The sequence below is a fragment of the Maylandia zebra genome, linkage group LG16, assembly GCF_041146795.1.
Source record: "Maylandia zebra isolate NMK-2024a linkage group LG16, Mzebra_GT3a, whole genome shotgun sequence".
Classification (NCBI taxonomy): Eukaryota; Metazoa; Chordata; class Actinopteri; order Cichliformes; family Cichlidae; genus Maylandia; species Maylandia zebra.
In genome coordinates this window covers 26,934,866-26,955,376 of record NC_135182.1, presented here as the reverse complement: position 1 = coordinate 26,955,376, position 20,511 = coordinate 26,934,866, and the positions used below count along the sequence as shown (strand labels likewise).

The 20,511-nt window shown below is 40.5% G+C and overlaps 1 protein-coding gene across 1 annotated transcript in view; it reads left to right on the top strand.

Moving 5' to 3' along the window:
* The first annotated feature begins 418 nt into the window (after positions 1-418).
* asic4a (acid-sensing (proton-gated) ion channel family member 4a) overlaps positions 419-20,511 on the top strand; it is a 97,810-nt gene continuing 77,717 nt past the window's right edge. The window contains exon 1 of the mRNA XM_004575460.3: positions 419-1,229. Within this exon, the coding sequence (XP_004575517.1) occupies positions 654-1,229 (576 nt within the window). The 5' untranslated portion in view covers positions 419-653. The remainder of the gene's footprint in view (positions 1,230-20,511) is intronic.

The following is a 20,511-nucleotide window of genomic DNA, read 5'->3' as shown; positions in this document are numbered from 1 at the left end:
TTATTCAGTGTGGCATGAAAATGCCGTGACCCTCTGCAATTCACATCAAACACCAGATGTTTGCCAGGAGAACCTCTGACACCAACTTTATTCAGGTTGAGAAGTGAAAGCACCATCCAAACAAGTGGATTAAGCAGGAGGTGGTCTGTCAGCGGGGAAGCATGGGGATGACCGGGGGAAGTTGCGACTCGCGCCAGTGAGGAGGAAATAATGACAATGTTACCTTCTCGTGAATTATTAAGTGCCCTGTTCTTATTTTAGCCCGACTCAAAATGCTGCATTTTCATCTGTGGGTCTGAGGCTGTGTGCAAGGGTTTTTTTTTTTAATTTATTTATTTTTTTGACAGCTGTATTACTGCTGATAAGCGAGACTGTGTGAGCTGATCAAGTAGTGAGACAAGCGTTCAGAGCAGTAGCAGCACAGCAGCAGCAGCGCTGTAGTCACTAGGAGCCGTGGCAGCAGAAGCAGCAGCAGCACTATCAGTCACAGCACAGGCAGCAGCGACAGCAGCAGCAACAAACTCTCTCCCGTCTTTTTCTTTTTGGAGTTGTTTCCTGCACAGACGACAAAAGGCGAGGAAGTGGGAGAGAAGTGATCCAGGGCTTATAGCTGTCATCAAAAACAAAACCAAAACGCAGACCTGGCTGCCCCCATGCCTATCGAATTTGTTTGCAAAATCAAATTTGCAGAGGAGGATGAGAAGCAGAAAAGCAAGCAGGATGGGGACAAGGAGAGCCTGATCGAGGAGAGCTGCACACCTCCGGCCAAGGACCTGGCCGGGTTTGCTAACTCCTGCTCCCTTCATGGGATTAACCATATCTTTGTCTCTGGTCGGCTGGGCATCCGGCAGACTCTCTGGGCTCTTGCCTTTTTGACTTCACTGGCACTCTTTCTGTACCAAGCAGCTAAGTGTGCCATCTCTTACCTGGAGCACCCTCACGTCACAGCTCTGAATGAAGAGGCGACCCCCGAGATGGTTTTCCCCGCTGTGACCATCTGCAACATAAACCGCTTTCGCTTCTCAGCGCTCACCGATGCTGACATCTACCACCTGGCTAACTTGACAGGTCTGCCCCCCAAAAACAGGGACGGGCACAAACCCACTGATTTAATGTATCCTGCTCCTGACATGCAGGACATTTTCAACAGGACAGGACATCAGTTAGAAGAGATGCTCATGAGCTGTAATTTTAGTGGACAGAACTGCTCAGCCGAGGACTTCACTGTGGTGAGTGTAAAAGTTTCCCAAAGTTTTGTGTTTTGCTCGCTCTTACAAAGTGACACCACTCAGTTGTGATTTATTGGCTTCAGAAAAAAGCTTTTATTGTTGTTGTTGTTGTTGTTGTTCCTGCAAAAGCAACCTTGTTAAACAAGTATTTGAAACATTAAAGGGGCCACAAGTGTGTAAGTGAACAATATCCTTGTTCACACAAAACTACCTGTAAGGATGAAAGCGGTAGGATCTCGTTAAGACGAGCGGTTTAAATTCTCTTTGTGTTTCTACTCATCTCTTGGGGCCATGTGGTTCCCACGGTACAGTTCTGCATGCAAGATTCATGTCTTTTGTTCAGTCATCGAGCTGTATCTCTTCTCACTAAGTTCTAAGCAGCAACAGTGTTTCTCTTCAGCCGTGCCTCCACTAGAATCTATTATGTCAAAGAACAAAGGCTGCTCCCAAAGAAGAAAAACAGAGAGCTGTTGTATGTGGTTGTGTACTTTTCCAAGGCAAACTGCGCTTTAGTGCTGCCTCCAACCCTACTAGCTGAGAGTGCATGGCAACAAAATTGCCATCAAAAATAGCCGAGTCTCTTCTTCCTCTCTTTTCCATCTCTCCCTGTCGCTTCCACTCTCTCTTCCTGACATTGCAGAGCAGCTGCCTGCCTCTCTCTCGCTCTCCCTCTCGCTGGGCTCTTGTACCTTTCAGGAGGGAAGGAAGGAGTAATGCTTCTTCAATGTTGTATTTCAATCTCGCTGCTGTTAAGATTAAATATTTAAAGACTGACATACATGATTTTTGCATTAGCCAGATTGACTAAAAGGAATGAAACAATTTTCATGAGAGGGAAAGTGTGTGTGTGTCTGTGTGTGTGTGAGAGAGAGAGAGAGAGAGAGAGATGGAAAGAGAGAGAGGATCAGGTGAAAGAGGGAGAGTTTGTGCCTGTGTTCTGTGCACTATTTATTAAAGGCACTGTCCTTGCAGGAGATGGATTTCCCCATCTCTCCTGCAGGAATAGGAATATGCAATTGCTTTAGTGATGATAAAGTGGGGATGTCAAGTCTTAATAGGGTATGTTGAACATTGATATGCTCACCTTTCTGAGACCTGAAGATTCTGTCTTATCACAGAGATGGCACTACATTATGTCTGATGTGCCAAATTACGCTGAAGAAATAATGACGTCTCTCTGCTTCTCATTTGATTTTTCCGACACTCTAGCACGGTATTTATTTTTTCTTTATTTTGTTGGCAAGGCAGCCTTTTACATATACACATAAAATTACCTGTGACATGAGCGTGGATTCCCCTCCAGAAAATGTTCTCAGTTGTTCTGTCGAGCAAAAGAAAATGTTGTGCTCCTCAGGGTACCCAAAAAGTTTTGCAGTATTCAGTCTGATGCAGCATCGCGACTCTAAAAGTTTGTAACGTGCTTCTGGCAGGTTTGACGGCAATATCCTCTGACACTTTGACACTCACTCCTCTCCGAGTACATTAATTAGCAGACAATTCTGACATCCAGGAAATGTCTGTTCCATGTCGATGAAACGTCCTGTAGCTCTCTTTGGACACTGGGTGACTTCATCACAGATTAGGATCCTGTTGGAAGTTCCCTAAGCTGCTGTTTCCTCTCTGTCAACTATGTGATCTGCATTTTCAGGGGCTGTCAGTTAGATTTGTTACAGACTACTTGCTGCCGCCACGCATGAAAAATCACTTACTCTGAGTCCTGGTGGGAATCTGCACTGGGAGTGCAAAGAGAGGAAGGACTGGGAGTTGTGGGATCAGACTGGTGGGCAGAACGCAAAACAGGACAATGCCAGTGAAGCTCATTTACATGCATGCGTGCCTCTGTTTTTATTTGTGCACGTGTATATTTCTAACTAGAAATTGCATGCAGCAAGAAGGCCATTATTACAGGTGATGTGCTATTAATCACATGCAAGCATGTTCAAAAAAACTAGAGTCCTGCACAAACTGGTCATTATTCTTCCTCGTATAGGGCCCTGCTTCAGGATCGAAATGTATTTTCTTTTGATTGATCATTCTGGGAGCTCCAGATGTTATATTTTGATAAAAGCTTCATGGATGCGGGACTCTTGGGAAAATTGTATGATGAAAAATAATTGTGACATTTTCTGACATTTGAGCTTTTCTGTAACCAGACCGTGTTCTGTGTAATAGACCTCCGGTTTCCAGTTTTCCTTTTATTTTTCTCTCAGAATCTTTATTATATCTTTTAGTTTTTTTATTTGAATTACTATAAAATCCCAAATCTAAATAGCCATGACTGAAACGGTTTCTGCAAAAACACTAAAATCTCAAAAATATATCAATATTTTTCTCTCTTTTTTTAAGTTTGTTTATTTCAGAAATCATGACTTGCCCTCTGTGCATTCACTGATGAAAGAGTCAAATAAATATGAGTCTCAAGGCCAGGAAAAAAAAAAAAGGTCTGGCTTCTCTAATTCATGGCAGAAAAATACATAATCACGTAGCAGAGAAATTTGTTTTCCTCTTTCCAGCATCGTGGACCGGCGTGATTATTTGACGTAGGTAATAAGGCCATTCTTTATAATTAAAGATTACATTATTGACTTGGATTAATCACAGAAGATAAAGCTGATTCAACAAGCCATGAATAAATAGATTAATATTTTTCTTCCAGTCTAACTCTGAATAATTGTTCATCTATTGTGTGGTGCTGTCGCACAGATGAGCAGCGAGCCCTTTGGCTTTTTTTTAAACAGAGCTCTGAATTGGTTTGCTCTGACTCTCAGCTGTGTTTGCTGCTGCATTATCAGATTTTGCTCTCAGCAAGGACAGATCCCTTCTGCATATATTCATGGAGATAACTAAACAGCTATAGGGTGGCATGCGAGGTGATCTATAAAAACCTGGGTTAACGGGGACAACACTGAAGAGCTCTCCGCCTGCAATTTGTCATTTCACTGACTGAAGCCTCCATTGTGTGTTTTATAGATAATTGAATGTGTAATGGTGTAAGCCACAGATGATTTTCACCCCCTTCCCCCGTCATATCCTTCATAGTAGAACAAAATCCGAAGCCGCATTAATGTAAATCAATATAATGTAGAAAATGGCACAAAAGAGACATAATTGGGAGTTGATCTCAATAACTGTACTGCTCCTGTGTGGGTCATGAGAGAAAGATGGGAGGCAATGAAAAATTATAGTGAGAGCGTAAATAGGGAAGCGAATTTAAGTCTCGATGGTAACAAGCTACAGAACTGGCATACACCTAGACTTAGAGTTTTATATGTAGCTGGCGTGGATTCACATAGAGCCGACTTTCAAAACAAGTTTTTACATTTTTCTGATATGCTGAAGCCATGCACAGTCTCCACAATCTCCTACTTGGGCCTGATGTGTAAAATGTGTCTCCTGAGCCCTTGCATGAGTGTGACATTCCATGTTACAACAAGAAATACATCCCCGACCTTTGGCGTTGTCTTTGAGCCCCGCAAAAACTCAGTTACAGGATTTCATTCTCACTTATATATACGTGTGTGTGCATGTGTGTGTGTGTGTGTGTGCATGTGTTTGCGCTCGTGTGAAAATCTGTGTATATGTGCAGATAACTGTAGGAGTGACATCCGCTTCCCTAGAGCCTCCAAAGTGTAACAGCACATACACACACACACACACAGACACACACACACTCTTCTCCCCCAGCCTGCCGTCTTCCCTCCTGGTGGAGAGCGAGGAGTGTGGGAGCGTGAAAGTGACTGGCTATCTGGACTGGCTTCGTCTTCAACAGCCTGTCAATTAGCCATCTACAGTTCCACTGCTGTGGGAGTCCCTGCAGCTTAACATGCTGTCTGATATCGGATTCAACCCTAGAGGCCAGCGGTGAGCGTTATTACATCCTCCACCACCCATAAACAAACAACTCTTTTCTTCTCTTTTTTTATCATCTTTTACTCTTCTTGCAAAATGCAGGAGGGAAAAAAACAAACAAAAAACTGATCGCATATTTTTTCGAGGCTAAAGGGGGGACTGCTGCTTTTGCAACCCAATTCAGTGCCACTGCACTCCTTTCCCACCTTCTCCTCCTCTTCCTCCTCTTCCTCCTCCAGTGTATCAGAGGAAGATGAATTACAGTGCATTTGGTCTGTTGCTCCTCCTGATATGCATCACCACTGTCTAATCAGATTAAACCCACCTGTGACCAGCCAATGGATAACACCAATATGCAAACTGTTTATATTTGGGAAGATTTACCTTTTCCATCGCTCCCTGAGCTGGTTTTAAAACCTCTAACTGTGCCTCGGTTTAGAGCGCTCGGCGTGATGAGGAGAATCTGCGGCTCAGGGATGGCGGTGGCTTTTAACTCGACGATAAAGGCTTCCGATGTTGTGGTACAGCTAAACCCCCTTTCTCTAACCCCTGGGAGTCTTTTACTCACACAGACATTTGTCTCTTTCTGACAAGTCATAACACTGAGCTGTTGGTAGTGTTAATGTGGCTGCACACAACACACGCATGCACGTAGGCACCCACACACAAACATGTGTACCAAAGGGTGTATAGTGTAGATGGAATACTTCCCCACACAAACACACACAGGTCTCATCACAGATTGAGAGAGTTGGCTTGCAAGATTGATCATGACTCCTGACTGGGTGCCCCTCCCTCTCTAGAGGATCAATACATCCTTCAGTCAGATTGCTTCCCTGCCCTTCCTACTCCAAGCCTGGTGTGACTAATTATCTTGTGCTTGTGTTTTGGGCCCAGTCTCAGCTGCATTTGTTAATGCTGCCAGAGTTAGTGAAGAATCTGATCTTTGGAACAAGATATCTGTTTGTTTTAGCAAATATCCAACCCAAATCAATCAATATACACTGTCTACCTTTCCCCTAAAGGGCGCAGAAATTATCGAGCAATATAAGATGACTCACGACTAGAGCTGAGCTGAGATGAGGAGGAAAGAGCGTTTTGATAAAGCAATATAAAATCTACAGACATATCTGAAAGCCAAAATGCATATTTTTCATACAGCTATAGGACTCCCCCCCCCCCCCCCCCCCCCCCCCCCACAAACAGGTCTTAAAACGGGTATCGCTCCTCAGGCTCCACCAGATTAAATGGAAGTCTTTTTCTTGAAAAATAAACCATGTGTTTACACGTTGTGCAGGTGATGGAGCATCTAAGCAAAAATCTTTTGCTGTCTACCCAATTTTCATATCGCAGATGTTCTCCATATTAGCAGGTGTGATATTTTCAAGTTGGGTATGTCCACATTACCAATTTAAAAAGTTTTTCTTGCAGCTCTTCTGCAATATGAACACGGTTTGCACCATCGATTTTTGAAAAAATGCCACAATTTGTGTAGTTTTTCCTCAGTACAGCACCACAGTGGTTTTAAATCAGTTACTCGAGATATGATTCAAATGCAGACTTTCGCTCTTGGGTTGATTTTGTGGTATGCTTTGGGTCTGTCAGATTAGTTTTATAGCATTTGTCTGAACATGACAAGAGAGTGTGCTGCTTCTATCAGCAGTCAAATTCAAATTCAAATTTTATTTGTCACGTACACAGTCATACACAGTACGATATGTAGTGAAATGCTTGGACAACTGCTCGTGACCTAAAGAAAACAAAACACTAGTCAATAAACACTAGTGGCCCAATTAAACTGGAAGCCATACATACCGATGCCATAACACAGCCTCTACCATGTTTGACAGTGAGGTATGCGTTAGACCATAACACTGCCTTTCCTTCTCCATACTTTTTTAATTAATTAATTTTTTTTTTTTTTAAATCGGCTAGAAGTTGATTCTGATTTCACCCGCTCAAAGAATTTTTCCCCTGAAATGTCCAGGCTGTTTTTAGATGTTTTCTGACATCATCTATTCTGGCCTTTGTGTTCTTCAGCGTAACCAGAGGTTTGCACCTGTTGTAAACCTGCTGTATTTAAATCATGTAGACCTTGACACCTACCTCCTTAAGAGTGTCCTGGACTTGACTAGATATTGTAAAACGTTTTGTTTTGTTTTTTTTAACCTTGGAAACAATTCTGTGATCATTCACTTTAGTTGCAGTATATGGTCCTTCAGGTTTGGTTTTTGCAGACCTGGTTAGTGCATTACTTGCTTTAAGAATTTACAGACTGCTGATCTGAGCAAGGTTTTTTATTTTTTTTATTTCAGTTTTTGTTAGTGCTGTCAGCGTTATTCTCGTTAAAATGACGTTAACGCCATAACTGCATTAACGCGGCAAATTTCCGTTAGCGAGTTAGCATGGATTGTCCAGTGCATGCACGGTGTCAACGTGTTAGCGTGGTTAGCTCATTAATGGATTAGCCCCGTGCGTTCGGTGCGAACTCGCTAACTGGGGTTTGCCCCGTTAATGCGGGTATGGCGTTAACGAGATTAACGCTTATGGCACTAGTGTTTTGGTTTGTTTGTTTGTGGGTTGTTTTTTTTTTTTTCCAGCCTAATAATGCTTCCTTTATTTGCATCAACATCGCTTTTTGGAGATCCAGCTACCAAAAGTTCAACACTTAAACTCCTGCTCTTTGTCTACTTATTTTGTCATGGAATAATGTGAGTACAGGCCTCACCAAAAATTTCCAATTACTTTAGAGCAGGGGTGCCCAATCCCGGTCCTCGAGAGCTACCGTCCTGCAGCTTTTAGATGCATCCTTGTTCCCACACACCTGAATCAAATGAATGGCTTGTTGTCAGGCCTTTGACAAACATGATGGCATGCTGAAGAGATCAAACCATTTGATTCAGCTGTGTTGGAGTAGGGATGCATCTAAAAGCTGCAGGACGGTAGCTCTCGAGGACCGGGATTGGGCACCCCTGCTTTAGAGACTCTGAAAATGTTGACTGTGTATAAAAGTAGCTCTAATTCCTAAACAGTTGATGCAATACTTTTGTTGAAACCCTCGAATTAAACCTGGGAGTCTGCACTTGAATTGCATCTTGATTGATTGTTGTAGTGTACAGAGGTAAAATTACAAACATTGTGTCACTGTCCAAATACCCATAGACTTACCCATACAGCTTAACCACAGCACTACCCTCAGTACTGCTGCTGCTGTTACTCTGGTTTTTTTTTTTTTTTTTTTTTTTTAAAGAACCCTCATTAAGCAGTGATTTTGGAAAAAGTTAATCAGTTATTTAAGTATGCATTTTCTTGAGTAAAGTTTAAAGTATTTTTGCACATGTGTCATAAGGCTTTTTAAAATACATTGCAGTAATGATGAATGGCATTCACTGTGAAGATAAGTATGATTATGAAAGTCTTTGGCCGAGACACTTTAAATCTACACTTGTCTTCCTAGCTGCCAATGTGAGCCTTTTATTTTGTCATGTTTCCTGGGCTCTGAATACATTAGTGGAAATTCCTCTGAAAAATTAACCAAGCTTGCTTTTAGGCCACCACATAATGGGTTGGTGCTTCTTCATCCCCCCCAAGATTTAATTACTTTGAGAGAGATAGCACATGCAGGTAGACAAAAAAAACAGAGACACCTTACAAAGTAATTCTGTTTTATACACTTGCATTATTTTAATCAGTAGAAAGTAACGTAGAGTTCTGAAAAAGAAAACATTGGTTTTATGAAAACTGCAATGCTACAGTGGTGGTAAAATAAACAACACAAAAGTGTCTTGGTTTTCTCTTTGTTCTTTTAAAGCCTCATCCTAAAACACTGGAAAAAAATGTCTCATAGGACTGATATTACTTGAGATCATGGGCTTGAGCTACCAAATTAAAGGTTTCAAAGAATTTATTTTTGTGGGATAATTTTAGTATGGACCAAAATTTGTATTTAACATAAGAGCATGCCTTCTGGCAGCCATTTGTGGATTGTAATTTAGACTGAAAGACTAACATAATATCTTTTAAATGCATCCCCACTCCCCCAGTAATGAGGTCTTAAAAGATTTTAGGAGGGGAAATACAAGACAGAAAACAGCTGTAGTGACTTTCTGTATAGTATACCATGGATGTCTAGCAGAATATATGAAATAATGCACACTGGTGCATTGGTTTAATGTTACCACTAAAGTGTAGATGGTATTTCAACCAGAAATGCAATTCAGTTTTTACTAAAAACTATTCAAAGTTTCCATTTCACTGTCAAATGATTGTGCATAGATATGGCAAACCTACTTTTTAATATAATTTAATAACTGTTTTACTATTTGAAGCCATCCTGACTTCAAAATGAAGTAAAACTGATGTATTTCCAAAATAAAACTTCATTGAAACAAGGGAGGAAAACTAAAAAGTAAATTAGATGAAATCTTTGAATACTAAATGAAAACTGCGGCTGTTTCTGAGGCTGTCGTTGCATTGCTACTTCTACTGTTAGGTGGTCTCGATGTGTGCAGTCCCATTCTGTCTGATATTTTAAATAGACAGAAGTGGAGAAATCGTGGCCAGCGTTACTTGGATAAAAATGTCAGTCGGCTACAATTCAGCCGATGGAAATCGCACGCAGCACAAATGTCATACCGAATATTTACCCCTGGCACAGTCTGAACATGAGGGCCTTGTCTATCCGCTTGGCTGGACACTTGGCCCTTATTCTGAATTATGTCTAATGTCACACACTTGGCTGTGCCCCTTGCTGCTTTTTAGAGTTTGCGTCCACATATGCAATGTTTTCTCAACAAGCATGCTTATTAATATCCTTTTGCTTTCTTTTTTTTATTCTACACTCAGTTTCCCTCGTTACTGTTTCCTACAGTTAATGCAAACAAGGTTAGAAGTCTAGTACATAAACGCTAAGGTGTTATGACAGGTGTGATATTTTGTCAGAATCTGAGTTTGTTTTGTGCACCACCTGAGCAGCCCTTCCAGTATGATGATTTTTGGTATACCTTGTTGTTTCCTCTCAGGAGACACGAGCAATGATTAGTCAAACGGCTTCGGGGCCGGCTTTCCAGCAAAAGCACTAAATGCATTTTTTAACCTCAGTTTAATATCGGTTCCTTACACTGTATATTGCTTAATAATGTACGCCCTGCCTATAGAACAGTATGCTCTGATAGAAAATGCTGAATTATTCAAGCTAATGCTTTCCTAATGCCAATAGCTCCTGGTGGCCATCTTTGAGACCATTTGCTGTGGAGGGACCTTTGTTAAGTCTTTATGCAGTTTTATAGGCTGCAGCTTGGAGGGAAAGATTAAAAATTTTCCACCAATATCACCTTTTCAAGAGCAACTGCACTGCTGTAGACACAGCTTAGACAGCTAGAACAGAGCCACTCGATTCATAATATCCAGAGATGAGAAGAATTCATCTGTACCCTGGTTGTCCAGTCGGCTACAGAGCCGAGTGGGAATCATCTGTCTGCAAATATGTTCTATGAAGTGAACCAGTGCACATTATGTATAAACAACACATTTAAACCAAATTTATTTCTGGATGAATATGATCAACTAAAACACCATAATTGCTGTTCAGATCCTCACAACCTCATCTTTTATGAACCAATCAGTCAACTTCTGTGCTCACAACCTTCGGATATAGCACTATACAACCATATTTGCTGAATATCATAATGGAAAAGCTGTTGGTTTTGCTGACAACTCACTGTTGACAGGTCTGCACTGTAGCCGGCTGAGCTGGCGTTACCTTCACACACTGACAGGAGAAGCTTTTTCACAGTTCCTGGAAGTCCTTATTCAAAACTTTTAAGAGGAGATGAAAGAAGGATATGTTTTTAAAAATTTAACTGAGATTTTCAACACAGTTCAGCTGTCACTTACACTTGGGAACTCAAGCTGGTTCCTAGCTGCTCAACCGTAATATATGTAAGGCCATGATCGATGTTGTTTACATTGTTTATGTATGCTGTAACAGAAAAGATACGGCTTTTATCACTTTGTTTTCTTTGCCTTTATCCAGTTGTTTATAATGCATGCACCAGCATACTGACAGAATGTTAATCAAACAACACCCAAGATTTCTATGGTTTTATGCTAACTAGAGCAGTACAGTGTTTACATTTTCATTGGGTACATTTTGTGAAGATAGTTATGTGTCCTTATTTATATATAAAATTACAGTTACTGTTGCAGTGGTTGATGCCTGTTTTAAACATGGACAAAGTTTCAAATATTGAGGGCTGGTAGTCAAAAACCATTCTCTAAAAACACTTCTTTTATAGCTATTATCAGTTATATATGTGTATGAAATCAAAGCAAGGGGATGTCCTTAATATGATCAATTCAGACACCGGCTATTAACTTGTAATGACACTTAAATTACAATTAAATTGCAAGTTTCAATATAAAAACAAGGCATTGCCAATTTAATGTAAAAGAAATTGTGAATGCAAAGGGCAAAAATACAGTCATTCAAACATTTTCTCCACTTGTAGCACATGCTGCACATTAGTATGTACCTTGAGCATCCCCTTCTTTTTCCCTCAGTGCAGAAAAAGCAGCCGTCACCCAGCCAGGATTTCTTCTTAAACACAATACTTTCACGCCCCTGTTTTGGTAATATGACGACATCAAATCTTTCACCTGATGTTGGCAGCTTTATCATCTGGGTCTGTCCTCTGCTGACAAAACACTTGACCTTCAGGTGTGGTGAAATGTCATCTGATTTAGCACGGCCAGTTTGAATTGCCACCACTCGTTTTGTTATCCAAGCGTTGCTTTTTGGATTGCAAGTGTCAGAGCAAATGCATTACAGTGAAATAAGCCTGTTTAAAAAGGAGAGTCACGCCAATGGGGATTTCTAGTATCATTTCAACGTAGCATTTAAATAGCTGTTACTGTATATTTATGCATCTGCTTCTGTGTAATTTTAAAGAATGCGATGATGGATATTCAACTCACATTGTCTGGTAGCTTTGGTGATTTGTAAGTCAAGTAAATGTTGAAACATCTCGACCTCTTTTTTTTTTTTTTTTTTTCCCCAGCACGACAGAGACACTAGATTTATGCACTACAAATCTTTGAAGTGGCGTTCAGGCGGAAACGCGTGATTTTATCCAAAATGACAGAGGGGGAAGCCATGATGCACTCAGGTCTTGAAACATTGAAGATGATATTGTGGATGGCGTGTTTTCTAAATATAAATGAAACATCGCTGCCTGTGCTCGTCCCTTTTTTCTTAATTTATGCTTCTCCTTCAGTTGGCACAGTAGTAGCTTTTTGTCCAGTATAATGTCTGTCAAGCTGCTTTTACCGATATTTTCACCTCGCCATCACCAAGTCACTCTTAGGCGTGTTTGCTTAAACAAGCATGTAACTGTCGTCATGTTATCCGATGGTGTTGTCAAGATTAATTCTCTGTTTTCTTAATGCATGCTAATGAGAAAGTTGTGTGCATTTGATTGTCAATAAAGTGAAATACGGCTCTGCTCCCTAAATGCTGGCTCCGTTCAATATCCTATTAAAGTTGAATCACAGATAACTTGGCGCGCATCAGGAAAGCAATCTGAAATTTGTGCTGACATTGATCCAGCAGGAAGGAGACCTATTGCTCCGATTAACACTGCTGCCCCAGGAGAGGAGTCCCTTGGCCATTAATAGCCCTCTGTCCTAGATTTTACTTAGACCATATAAAATGCTTTTATTTATGAGACAAATACTGCAAAGCATTATGGATGTAGAAGACGAGTACCAACCTTTTTGGCTATCCCTGGGAGCTCTGCGTTTCATTTCCAGGTAATACTTTAGCCCATATTATTTTTCTCATCTGTTAGCATGACATCTTTGCTGATTGTACAATGTTTTAAAGATTACTCTGGAGCACACATATAAATCTTAACCATGCTGTTATTGTAGCATTGGGAGTCATGTGTATTCTGAAAAATCTGTTGTGCTACCATGTTTGTCTGGTGTCGGTATGTTGCTGTTGTTCCTACAAAGTCATATTAATGTTGCTTCAGCACCTGACCAGCTTGAAAACTCGGGTGTGTGTCCCATTTGGTGACTCGGTGAACCTCTTATCTTCTGTTTACAAAAATATTTTCATTTTTCAGACGCATGTTAGTTATGCATAGCTACAAAAAACTACTTAACTTTTTATGAAATGGTTTGTGTTTAGAGAGATCCACAGTGTTTTTGGCTTGGCCTTCTGGCACAAAGCCCTGAATGCTTTGCGTGTGTAGTCTTTTTTTCTACCAGGTTTCAAAGCTATAACAAAAGCATGGCTGATCAGTTGTAGTGATGATACTGGGGCAGCACTGATTACGTTGCAGGGAGAACACCAACACAGGGATGAGCTGACATTTGGTGTAGCCTTATCCTCACAGTCAGAGTACGAGGCTGACCTCAACATAAAGCTAATGGCTCAGAGGAAAAACAGAATAGCAACCATCGTGGGACTAGGAAAAAAAAACCCAGTGATTTCCTTATGATTGAGTTGATTGGGGGTTTTTGCATGTAGTGACCAATTCCAGGGAGTTTTTGCAACCAACTGGTAGACAATAGGCAAAGAGACAACTCTAGGGGAACATTTGCTCAGGTTACCCGATGGGAGGCAATGTGTCACCCGTGTTCAATGCAACCATTTCAAAGACAACAAGAGTGCAGGTTTATTGCACAGGGTCGCAGAACATGTAGCAATACTATTTTGCAGTTTGCTAACATTCATATAAAGGGGGGAAAAAAAGGGAAATCTGTGTCCAGAAGGGAAAAAAAGGAAAAATTCATAAACGGAGTAATAGATTAAACTGAGTGAATACTGCTCAGTAATGAGTCCTGTGGATGGTGAGTTCATTTTATACCCTCATGGTCGAAAGCCCATCTACTGTGCATATGAAAATAATATAATCAGCAGAAACAAAACCTTGGAAGGAAAAAAACAAACAGGCAATTTTTGTTTTTTGTTTTGTGTATTTTATGTTCAATATAGGTATTTGTTGTGCCTGAAAATGAATAAATAAATGAATGAAATGAAAATGAATGAAGTGTAGCTCTATTTTGGTTGTGACGAAACACAGCTACCGTAGTTTTTTCTTTTTGGTCAAAAAAAGAAAAAGTAATTAATTTTTGGGAACTTTTTTTGTGTGTGTTTTGAAATTGATTACATTATGCATTATCAGATTTGTTTATAAACTCTTTTTTTTTTTCCTTTTTTTTTTGTCTCTATTTTTTATTATGCTTCAGAAATGTGGAATTGAAGGTGTGGTTAAAAAGGAGGCTGAGCATTTGCAGACCAGGATTTCTTTAATTCTCGAATAGATTTATTTTTCACGTTTAATCATCTCAGATCCAACTAATGGGTGTCTCGACAAATTTTAAATGGTTCACGAGAACATCTGTAAAATGCCACGCACCCTTTCTAAGTGTGCCAATTATTTGAATACCAGATGTCTGCGTGCGGCTGTAGTCTAATGCCAACTCAGGGGAGGCTGCGATAATTACGCCCACTCATAATGTGATTGTCTGATCTTACGACGCGACGAAATACATGTAACATGCATCGTGGCAGAAAAAGACAAATAGCTTATTCATTAGGCAAACCCCAGGAGCTTGGAGACAGAAAATGACACATCTTTGTCTTTCTTCTTTCTTTAACTGTGATCTCATCTGTTTAATTACAAACACTGTGATAAGGGCAGCGTCTTGGAATAAATATGACCAGTAATGAACTATGGCATCGCTGTTTATGCATGTCCTTGACATTCACTTGGAGAGGAGGGGGGGAGGGGGCTAACAGCATCCTTCTAAACAAATCTTAAAAGTCCACTGGAAGGGATAAATGTCAGTGGGCCTCACTGAGAAATCGCCGTGCTTTTTTCTTCTTGTTTGACCTTCACTTTGTCTACTCTAAAGAGAATTAGCAGGATATTAATAAATAATTGGTATGTGGTATATGAAAGTGATCCCCAGAGACAGATTGAATATGTCTTCCATAAAAGCATGCCCTTAAACTGACAATTAATTAGTGCGTTTAGGTAATGATAAATAATTAATTAGTATGACATTGAGGGACTTCTGGGACAGCGCGACAACTAGATAAATTACCAAGCTCCAAGATCGGCTAAATAAGCCTAAGACGTGAGCCCACACCACATAAATCCATTGTGTATTTGAATATCAGTGTAATCTAATTGGTGTCATCATATCTCTCTTGGCAAGTGCTTCGCCTAAGGATACTATTTGGCTGCTTCAGTGGAAGTGTGCTGTGAACAGATCAATAGATGTAGTGGGCATGATTATGTTACGATTATACACTGGAGAGAGTGAGAGAGAGAGAGAGAGAGAGGTGATTTGAAGAGAGGTGCCACACCTCTTGGCACAGTTCCTTCCGCTGAAAAAGCTCAGTGGGAAACAGAGCGGTCAGCGAGCTTGGCTGCAGCCCTGCTTTAGGACCAGCTGGCTGGAGAGCAGAATTAGAGCCTCCCCCCTTGTTTCCACCTGCCGTATGCTGCTCAAGTGTTCCAAATCAAGCCATTATTTGCTTCATTTCCTTGCTGTCTGACTCAGCTTGCAAGTAAGTCAGCTGCCCACCCCGTGGCATGACATGTGACTATTCTGAAAGATAAGTCTAAAAGAAATCTAAAGGCAAAACAGAGCACACTTATTTAACTACAAACAACAGGAAAAACAGCAGGATGAAGTGTGTTCTTTAAAGTCTGGGTAATAAATGTAATTCATGTTTGTCATGCCTCGAAAAAAGTATCGCAGCCTAATTCTAATGATTTAAAAAACTGCTATAAACTGTAGTTGGTGTTCAAAATTCTGCTTTGAGGCCACTGATCGACAGGTTGCAATCAGCCCAAATGAACAGCACTAACCTGCAAACCTGCAATAAATGTGCAATATTTGCAGATGTTTTCGAGTGTGGGACATGCAGAACCCTGAAAAATTAACTGCTGATGATGTCACTGGAAGATTTCTTGATATTTAACATTAAATGCATAAATTCTTATCAAAACACAGTTACTGAACCTAAAGAGCCACCGTGGACCTTGTTCCCTATGATACTGACTTCATGACTCCATAATGTGGTGGTTTACAGATTCATCTAGCTAGAAAAAAAAACCCCTGGTCGATCTTGGAAAGAGACACAAATTGGAGTTCATCAGGAAGTTCAGCTGACACAAAAATCTGCCAAATTAAAGCTGTGGCACATTGTTATGACCTCTTGTGGATAAGGGAGCAGCTAAAAGTAGCTTTTAACCTATATTTAACAATAAGGCGTCTTAGACTCATTAGCAGATGTGTAGTTTGGATGACAGCAGATAATGGCGGGATATCAGGATGTCGTTCAGTTTGTCCTGTTATGAAGCAGCAGTGGATTATTGATCAGTATCAGTATAAAATGGGGATGCTGGTGGAGATTTTCAACTCTCCATTAATTGTCTCATTTTTGGGAAATTCAATTCAGTACATTGAGTTGATGCAAATTCTAGCGTCATGAGAAAATGCATTTGCATTAAGAAGGCAAAGCTAGCAAGCGAAACTATATGTTACTGTATAGCACCAGTAGGTGTAGTAAGCAAGGACCAACCTCCAGAGCTGCAAAAACAAAGTCAATGCGAAAGTAGCAAAAACTGCAGTGGCAAGGTGCCAGATGAAGCTACGCAAAAAGGAAAGTCAGCTCCGCAGACTTCTATGTAAATATGTGCAACTTTATAGCTTAATGCATTTTTACAGCCTGGTAAAAAATATAGTTTTAGCCTCTGTTGATAGTTTTCCCCTTTTATAACATCTCTACTTGGGCTATTTCTTTTTAAATAAATCATCCCCCTAATTGATTTATTTAATTGACTAGTCACTGGAGCAGGCTTTGTTTTCATGTTCAATTTTGAAGCATTTTTAATTGATTTCCAGACTAATATGTGGCTTTCTGTGTGGTACAGCCCACCCAAGTTTGTGCTACAGATTTGATTCAGTTCAGTTTTATTTATGCAATGCCAAATCACAACAACAGCTGACTCAAGGCACATTATATTGTAAGGTAAAGACCCTACAATAATGCAATTAAAACAGAGAAAACTCCAACAATCATATGGCAAGTGCATTGGCAACAGTGGGAAGGAAAGACTCCCTTTTAACAGGAAGAAACTTCCAGCAGAACCAGTCTCAGGGAGGGGCAGCTGTCTGTCCAACTGGTTGTGAGTGAGGGGAGGAAGATGGAAGAAAGACAATCTGTAAAAGAGAACCAGAAATTAATAATAACTAATGATTAAATGCAGAAATTATTATTGTTATTTTTGTTATTTATTATGGTTTGATGCTACAGTTCAGCAAAGTTGAAAGCCCATCAATTCCATTCACACAAGCCTTAAAATTCTTTTTTTAATGGGACCACAACAGAGTCTGTTTTCATTCCTACGTCTCTGAATAATTGAAATCAGCACTCCTAAAAGCTACGGTGTGGAAAAATGAACCAGACCTGATCCTCACAGAGGTTGCGATGATCCTCGGAAGAGGTCACCTTTAACTGTGGCTCTTTCTCATGGCCAAACTCTGGTCTGATCTCACCAGACATCGCCTTTGTACAGAGTAGATGCCACTGAATAAATAAAACCCTCACTCTTTGAAACGAGAGTGTAAGATTCCCAGATTAGCATCTCATTAGACAGAACTTGCACTTGCACTACGTGGACAAAGAAGTGAGAAAAAGCGACTGTTTGTGCCAGTGTCTTTGCAAAAGATCAAATTTTTATGTCGAGCTTGTTAGAGGCTTGATCTCCTGTTCTGTTATACCAGCTGCATTATTTCAAAAATGCTCTGGGAGAGTTGTTGGCTCGGGGTACGAACCATTTCACAAAAGGAAAATTCACCCTTGTCATTCTTTAAAAGTGCAAGATTATTGCTTAAACCCAATCAGCTAAGAAGACAGTGCAATCTAGTTGATACTTGCGCTGAAAAACTTAGTGACAGTTTGCTTCTGAGATAAATTGGCCCCGGCAAAAGTGTCTCCTGCTGGTGGCCAGTCTGTGTTATCTGTGCCATGAACATGCAATTTCTCCTTGATTGTACTCCCCACGGATAAGTAAACACATTCAGCAGAGCAGTAAACTACAAAGGACAAGCATTCAAAAGACAGTAGTAATAATCTGGCTGAGGAGACAAATTCAAACCCTAATTCACAGAGATTCAGAAGATTTCAGGTACTCGGATTGTCAGCCAGCAGTAAACGCGATTTTATTTTTTATTTTTGGGACGATTCATTTATTAAGATAAAACTTGCTGTCAGTTTGTTCTTCCTGCATGGCTGCAGATTACGAAGCAAAGAACTTTTATATCGTTCTGATTTCCTAGATGTCTCTGAGAGATGGACTATACCTGACAGATATGAATGAAATATGAAATGCCTTGGCAGCCCGGACTATCCCAAACAGCACCTCAGTTTTGCAGTACAAACAGCACTTTGCAGTTTTACATGGCCGGGTTAATGTTGCAGACTTGCATGGAAAAAAAGTGCAAGAAGAAGGTTAATGCTAGCATGTAAGTCCCAGGTGTGCCGTGCAGCAGATTTAACCGGAGGGGTTTTGTCCCATATGGATTGTGAAACATGTATTTTCATATCAGAGGGGAAACGATAGTTACGGCGCGTATTTAGATTGAAATGGCAACGGCATGTTTACCTCTGGCTGTTGATAGAGCCATAATCTCTTTCAAACTGTGAGGACTGTTCCTCGTTAGTGTGCAACAGTATCATAAAAATCTTTATGTCACCACGAGCAGCACAAGAATCATACTTTGAATTTCACTGAAGTTAAACTGCCTTCTCTTGTCATCCTGTAGGCAGTCTGAAATTAACTTTTTTGCTCACTTCCAAAGGCTGTAAACTAAAAGAATTACCTGCCAAGAATACCACCTCTTATCAGGCAAAATAATTATTATTTTTTTTTCATCAAAGTACATCACCCTGTAACTTCTTTGCCTTTTTGAAGCGCAGCTTTAATACACACTCACATAAGCACTTGTTTCCTCACTTATTTTCCCATAATAATTTAATGTGTCAGACCTGCCACGAACAGTAATCGGTGGGATACTGTTAAGCGAGAGATGACATTAATTTAATAATATGACATTTGTACTCGATGGTTCACTGAACAGTAGGCTTTCAGTTGTTTTGATTTACTAAAATATGTCACGAGTTGATTTCGCAGAGAGAAATATTAAACCTCCCCTCCTGCTGACGGGTTGGAAAGGGTTTTGTTTGAGCACACAGTGAACAGTCCATTAAAGATTTTTGAAGCTGATACAAAAGGGCAAATGTGGCGAAGAAGAAAAACCCCAGAATTACACAAAACACTGGAACAGCAGTGTGCACACTACTGTGTCTACCATGGAAAAGACATATGTGGTGTTTTAAAAATGTGTGCCATTTCATTTGCCTTGTAGTGAAAAAAAGAAGATGTTCAGGATACGTTGGCTATTACTTTGTCTCTTCTGTTTGGTTTCTTTGGGCTGGAACAAAGGTTCAAAATAAGTTGTTTTTCACCAAAGACAGTTTTAGCAAATTTCCCTGCATCATGGTTGGTGCTGTGATGCAGGGACTGTTCCTAGGAGCCCGTTCAAGGCTGTTTTCAGGGGAGAAAAAAGTACCTACAGCAGCGTAAGTGCTCCTAAACAGCCCTGAAATTTTTCCAAGCAGGACTTTGTGCTGTATTATGTTTTTTTTTTAAAAAAAACACAACCCAAAAAAACAGTAGCATATCAGAAACAAGATGAAAAATAGCAGACTGCTGGTCTCTCAAATAACTGCCATCAAAAACACAAAATTTGCCATGCACACCGATGCCAAGGTTTTATTTCATTCATTGTATCAAAGCAGGAGCAATTCAGAAGCTGAGAGTTTAGTCCGGAAAGGGTCTTTTATTTAGAAAATTGACCACATTCTCCATGCCTCCTCCCGACTTCCTCCTCTCCTCGTCTGTTTTGTACAGTCTGACCTATCTCCTATCAAAAATAGATTAATAGACTCGCTGTGTACTTTTAGCGACACAGAGCAGAGAGCTCTTTCTGAAGCACTTCCAGGACACGCTGTGGCACTTCTGGTGGAAAAGTATTGTCTTGAGTGGGAGCAGTCAGCCGTGTAGCAGCGGTTTTACGTCCGTCCCCCCCCCCCCCCCCCCCCCATTTTCACAATTGTTTTGGTCTCAAATTAGAAATCCTGCACTGTTTTGGGATGTCCTAACTTGGTGTCGTGGCAGAACCTATTCGAATTATTCCACCTCACCTCTGGAACGCAGTGGATCCTTCATTGCCATGGAAACAGATAGCCTGAGAGGTCCGTAAATGTTCTGGCCACCGAAGAAGGCGGCTGCACTGTCGTCCTTGAGTTGTGTCCATTCTTTGGGTCATAGCGACGTATTACAGA